The sequence below is a fragment of the Formica exsecta genome, unplaced genomic scaffold (genome assembly GCF_003651465.1).
Source record: "Formica exsecta isolate Colony F162 unplaced genomic scaffold, ASM365146v1 scaffold149, whole genome shotgun sequence".
Taxonomy (NCBI): domain Eukaryota; kingdom Metazoa; phylum Arthropoda; class Insecta; order Hymenoptera; family Formicidae; genus Formica; species Formica exsecta.
This window is the reverse complement of record NW_021848818.1, coordinates 651,900-659,001: the sequence shown is the minus strand read 5'-3', so window position 1 is coordinate 659,001 and position 7,102 is coordinate 651,900. Positions and strand designations below refer to the sequence as shown.

Genomic DNA, 7,102 nt, shown 5'->3' with positions numbered 1-7,102 from the left:
TCTTTCCCTCTCGATCCCGTTCTCTCTCCTTCTATACCGCTCCTATTTCACTTCGCATTCGGCCCGTGTAATTTCTGCGCATGAGGCGTTTGATCTGCTCTTTTGCGGAGACGGGACGATTAAAAAGTACCGTGACGACGATGATGCGGCTTCGGCGACGGGCCCCTCTTTCGCTCTTTCGAATCCCCCGAGCAATGATGACGAGGCCCACCATCGTCTCGCTTCCCTTTGTTGACTAAGCAACGCTGCCGACTGAACGGCGGATTATATCGGTTTATCGGGCCGGCGCAGTCGCATCGTTGAATAGCGAGTGTATACTTTATGAGAGCTTGTGCCGACTCGCACATGGATTTTCACCTCCGTTAACATGGTATACCCGACACGAGAGAAATCAAATTCAGGTGAAATAAGTTAAGTATTAATTTATTGTTAATTTATTGTTCTAATTTCGAATTCATTGCTTTTACCAATTAGCAGGAAATTCGAAATTAGGGCAACAAAATTAGCAATAAATTAATATTTAATTATGTCATATTTAAATTTGATTTTCTGGTCGAAGTACCAGGAAGATCCGATTTTCGCCTCTCTTCCCGGAAATTCTCGTGAGAAGCATTTAATTTGCGTGTTTCCACGCGGACGATAATACAACACGCGCGCGTGAATCAATAATAAAGTCATATTTCCGCTCGTTAATCGAGACATCCGATAATAAAGTTTAGCTAATTCAACATTGGCGGTCAAAGAGAGTTAGATATAAGCATACTTGGTTTGGATTTATTTGTATCAGTCTGACTGTAACCTCAGAAAAGATTGGTCAAAAAAGAATTGTATAAAATATCGATTTGTTTTTATAAACATTCTTGCAAATAATTCTACACACGTGCAATGTGTAATTTTCAGATATCAGTTTATCATGTTCTATACTTTAAATCTTATCAGAATAAACTTGTAATGTGTGTGGATATAATACCCGTTTCGAGTTTAGCATTCAATACAAAAATGTATTTTTTAATAAAAAAAGTCTATCCTCTCTCAAATGTTACTTGAACCTATCAGAGTTAACTAACTGAACTTCTTCTATGTTACATAAAAGTTATCAAAATAGACAGTAATATTTAATCCAGATGTGTATATAACGAGTATCCTTTGATATAATATTTAATTCGCTACTCAGTTGCACGTTAAATAAATGTACACTAAAGCTAATTCCAGCATTTACCGTCAAATAATATTTTTAAACGCGGAAAACTTTGTGCAAATAGCAAAGAGCGAGTTGCGCATTACGCTCGTTTAATCGTTAATGATGTAATGTACGTGTCTGTGTGTATATTTCATGAAAATAAATAATTAACTTGCATATTATTTTCCGCGCTACCAGGAAAAGCTTTAATTAATTTAAATGTTTCCGTTGCGAGATATTTAATTGAGACTAATATAGTCAAAACTCATACTAAACGATATTTCACACACAGGCAACGAATATATTACAATTTCGCATAAAAAATATCTATCTAATATACCGTGAAAATATAAATATAAATTCAGCTGCCATATATAAAAATTATCTATAAAAATTAATGGCAAAGGTAAAAAATTAAATTTATTACTTTATGAAATTAAAATATGAAAATTGATAATACAAAGACAATATAGATTAAATCAAAATTCCCTGTGTGCATATTATATTTAGCATTGAAACGAAATTTCGGGAATAGATCAAAGATAATTATAAAATTAAAAGCGAACGGTGTTTAATTGTATCGCAAACGTGTGAAGATAAGCGCAGAGATTTGATAAGACTTACATTGAACGTCAATCTTGGCGGGCGAACTTTCAATCAAGTAGCCGGTTTCCTCGTGCATGGCCACACAAACAAAACTTCCACTGTCCAAGATCCGATTGACCCTGGTGATATAAAGATCGCCCTCGACCTGATGTCTTCGCGGGCTAGGAGCAAGTTGCTGTCCGTCCATTTTCCACGAGTATTTAACATGCGAGCTTGGTTCAGCCTCGCATCTCAAACGAACTGGAGATCCTTCGACAACCGAATGTTCCGCGGGACTCACCGAAAAGTAAAGATCGCCATCCTGATCTTGGGAGAGTGTCACTGTAAAAAAAAAAAAAGTCATTTTATTAAAAATAAAATAATATTCGATCGGTTACAAATATTAAAAATCGGCCAAATTCTTTGTATGTTTAACTTTATCATTATTATACCAGCACAGAAAGATTATTTATATTTAAACAATATAGATCATCTGATTGTTTTCAATGAATAAATTTAAATATATTTTGAGTCATATGCATATATTGTGCATGCAATCAACAAGAAGAATATATGTGTCTCTAATCTTGACCGATTACAATGGCATAAAGAGATGGCCGAATCTACGTCGAATGACATCGAGTATGTAAAGGAAAAAAAAATGAGAGAGAAAAATGCCTGCACAAGCGAGAGAATCGCGCGTTTATGTAGGTGTTTATATGTGCAATATACGACACACATCCACCCACGTACGTAAATTCGTGAGATTCGCGAGCTTACGTACGGCGATCGTTGCGTACGCATTTTGCATACAATGGCCGCACCGGTGTAGATTAAATCCTCTGTACCGGGGCGAAAATCGATCGGTGTTTCTCCGTGCCGCGGCCGTCGGCCGGGAACACGTGTACACCATCGTGCATCCGTGTGTGACTGCTCGCCGTCTCTCGCACCATCGATCTCTCGTTCATGCAACATGCCACTATCGCGCGTCTCTGTAGAAATGTTTGGGAATAATTAATCCGTCGCGGCCGCGATGGACGAAATATTATACATTATATCGTGTTCGTTTACTATATAATCCACCTCGCGTTCAAATTTCAGATTACGCGGTTGCAACATCCGCCCTTTTCCCTCAATTTCTCCTCCCCGATCGCCACTAATAATTTCCATTGTTCGAGATAAACAACAGAGATATACCAGTCAATGATTTCGTGAAAGAACGCAGGATGCTGCTGATAAATTCGAATTACTCGACATTTTCAAGTTCGCACTCGTCGTTGTTCCGAATATTATTTATCGTGCTTTCAAATACCGTTTTATTTGAGCATATGCGTCCGATTTAATGGTGTATATATAATATATACATATTTTAATATTTGATGTGTAATTTATTTCGACCAGTAACAAATATCTCCATATGATCCCGAATGCAATGAAGTTTAACCGCCATCCGTGTGCGTTCGAGACCATAATATACGGTCATAAATCTATCAGAGGGACCCCTCTAGATCTTTTATTTATCTTCGAGCGGACCCTGCCAGTCTCCCTATCTATAATTGTGGATTCAGGTATTTTCTGTGATCTAATACCGCCGCGGTGCCCTATCATTTTAAATTACACAATTCGTCGAAGAGCAAAAAGTGTCATAGATTTTAGAAGCAACTAAATATTTCCTTCTTTTAATTTGAAGAATACAAATTTTTATATCTGAACCTAAAATTGCAATGGGGAATGCTGTTACTAAATAACAAAATTTTGTTTTACAGCTATTACGCGATCAATATTAATTGATATAACAATCGATCTGTTGTTGTAATTATATGCGCGGATCTGAGTGCAGATAATACGCATTTTCACGCCGGATTTGCGGCTCATGCGCGCGCAACGTCAAAGGAACCATTGATTCCGGACCGCGTCTCGTCGGAAAGCGAGTTGCCGCGATCAGCTACAGAAACGATGGAAAAATACCTTTGAAAAATATCGTCTGGTTATCACTCATTGGTTCCCGAATTACGACGAGGAATCGAGAAAATAAACTAATACGGCAGGCTTTACGACCGAATCATGTCTTTTCAACGCGCTCGTTAGGCTATATCTCCGAATGCGGCTCGATGTCAATCTTTACTAAGGTTTATCAGCGAGAGAGAAAAAAAAAAGGGAGAGAGAAAGAGCGCCCAAAAAAAAAAGAATACACGTTTGCGCCAGTCCTGTTGGTTGCTGGTCGTGAAACGTCCTCGAGGGGTAAACACGACCGCTTTTACGACTTACTCTTGAGATTGGCTTCCTTCCCGAGCTAAACATTTCCTTCTCTCTCTTACTCTTTTCTTCGACAGCTGCAGCCACGTTGCTTTATGACGTTTACACAAGCGGCCCGATTTTTCGACTACGTCGTCCGATGCCAAGTGCTTACGCACGTTCGATGTCTATACGGTGTCATATGTAGAATCATCAACCGTAGGATAGCTGAGACGTATCATGAGAAAATTTAAAAGAGGTAAAACTAGGAATTTTCGAGATTAAAAGTCTATTTAACTGAAAACGTTGTTAAAAATTGGCTAATCGATCAATAAATCAAGCTCAGTTTGTAATTAACTGATAATTAATTTTGCTAGTTTGCGAAAAATTATGCATGTATTTAAAATAAGTATTAAATGTAAATAAATATTGTATAATTTTAATGGTAATTTCGTAAATATGCAGAAAATGAGAAACTATTAAATAAAAATGTCACAAGAATTAATGATGCAACTTAATTATTTTGTATTTTACGGAATGCACATCAAAAAATTTTTGATTTTAATTCTTAAATGACAAAAAGAGATCATAAGACAATCATAAAATGTGTCTTCCTCTTATACGTCTCTTTCCGGTGAATCGAAAGCGACTCGTCGAAGAAAGTAACTCGTCTGGACGCGAACACAAGGGGTTGTTTTCTCATACTAGTCTGGGATAGTTTCGCGATTCCCTTTCGTCGGAGCACTCCTTGATTATTATTCGTGGTACGGCCCTCGATCCCTCTTCCAGGCATCATGAAACTAGAAGGGAGAAAGTTTGTGCCGATAGAAGCAGAACTTGGCTCGTTATGCTACGGAATCTTTTTCTCGGTGTGTACACGTGACTAAGGTAACGACTGTCTTTAAATCGAAAAGTCGCTTTTGAAGTTGTTAAAAGCTTTTCGCCTTTCCATAAAATCATTCGTATTGTTAGTTTAAATCAGATAAAATAACAGTTCGATTTAAGAATGCATCTGTGCTACACGGCTAGAAATTGAATGAAGTTTGATCTTCCAATGAAACATTTAAAATCAAGTCGTTTGCTAATCGAATATATATAAAATATGCCACATCAAATATGTAATATATTTTCATATTTGTGGATAAAAAATTGAACATTCTATTGTCTAAAATTAATCAAATATAACAATTGACGTTGACCCTAACTTTGATAAAATTAATAATACACAATTAACTCGTAATAATGAATTTATACTGCAAAATAAATTTCTTATAACAAAGACGAGAGCTATAAAGAAAATATACCAAAGTAATAATATATACAATCATAATTTTCTAATTTCCCAATAGGCTTTCGCAGCACTTCTCCCTTTGCTGCAGGAACTTGTACCATCCCGTATCAATTAGAACGGCTCCCAACAGCACGGCGCGAATATATGTAACGTACGCCGAATGCATAATTCATCGCGTGCACGTAGAATGCGCACTTTATCACGGGGCTCGCAGTCAGCGAACCACGCGGACATGAATTATGCGCGGGCCGTCAGTTACGACGAGACTCGCGGGCGCGGGCGCGTGAAAGGAAAAATTTGCCTCGTACCCCAACCGATTCTTCAACGCCCCCTTGCATTGCATCACCCACGTGCGTGAAAATCGCCGCGCCTATTCATCGGGGGTGCCGAGTACCTCGCGCGTGCTAAGGTCTCTGCAAGACGCTGCTGGGTGCAAATAATTGTGTTCGCTGTACCGCCTTCCAGACGGTCTGAGCACCGTAAAGTTCATGCACTCAGAACGCTTCCGCGATTCTGAACTCATCCCCGAGAGTTGTTGCTCCTGAGGGGCTACGCCGAGACAACGTACGTAAGGCACACTTATTATGAAAAAGAAAAAAAAAAGAAGGAGGATAAAAAAAAAAGAAACGAAGGCAAGAACTCGGCGAACACTGACGCCCTTTTAGCAAGGGTAAAGTGCTTGCCCCGGAAAAGAAAGAGCAAGAGAGAGAAAGAGAGAGAGAGCGAGAGAGAAATAAAATATTATACAACGATGAAGACAATCGCGCAGTGCACTGTTGTTTTCCACTTTTAAAAGTTTTCTAAGTTTGAAGCTCCAGGTGCGTTATCCCAGCAACGCGGACAAAGTATAGAATTTATTTTTAATCTCCAGATACGAAGAAAACAGATAATTGCTTTTTGATAATAAATAAGAAATTACATATCTCGAAGAAACACGTTACGGAAATTAGTTTCCCCATTATTTTTTTATTGAAACTAATTAATTATTTTTTTCCTATTAAATATTAAAATTTTTATATTTACTTTGGAAGATACTACAGCTTTTTATTCGCTTATTAGGTTTCTTGCTGCAAAAATATCACAATTATGTAACGTGATGTAACGAAAAAGACACAGAAAAAAAAAAGATAGAATTAGATTTATTCGCATTGGCGCGGTTTCTATTCACGGAAATCAGTCAAAAAGAGGATTTGTTTAACGGAGAGAAAGCGAGATCCGATGAGAGTGTGTCATTTTCGGAGTGTACATAATGACAACATGAACGAGCGGATTTCATTAAAGAGCCCGGTGTCGTCTATCCAGGAGTCTTTCTCTCCCTCTTTCTCTCTCACCGCGCGGTTCGCTCCTCGAAATAATTATTCACGCTTCCCGTGTTTCCATCCCGAAGGTCATCAAACGCAGGCTTCACTCGTGACGAGGCGCGTTTTACAGGCTTTGAACTGCCGTTGGTCCGACATCGACGCGGTCGGGAAACCAGACGAGAGGGGAGAAGACGTCGGGCGGAGAAAGGAGTGTTTCCTGCCGAAAGATGAGCCGGAATTTCGGGGTATCTCCGAAACGATAGGGAGTTTATCTTACGATTCCACGTGTCGACAGGCGATAACAGCCGGATGAGGGAGTTTTATTTCCGAGAAAGCGGCGACGTCCGCGACGAGTGCATCCCTTAGATAAATCGATTCCATTCGAGATAACTTATTTGCATTTATCAGATAAAAATTCGCCTCTGATAAGTAATTTATTATTCATTTATTTATCTTTACCAGCGCCTTTCCCTTTCTTTAAAAAAAATTTCTGTTATTTATATATATATA

General features: G+C 38.4%; 1 protein-coding gene across 1 annotated transcript in view; it reads right to left on the bottom strand.

The window, feature by feature from the left end:
* The window catches only part of LOC115246404 (inactive tyrosine-protein kinase 7-like), a 43,520-nt gene that overhangs the window by 33,054 nt on the left and 3,364 nt on the right, over positions 1-7,102 (bottom strand). The window contains exon 2 of the mRNA XM_029825213.1: positions 1,805-2,107. Coding sequence (XP_029681073.1) covers positions 1,805-2,107 — 303 coding nt within the window. The remainder of the gene's footprint in view (positions 1-1,804; positions 2,108-7,102) is intronic.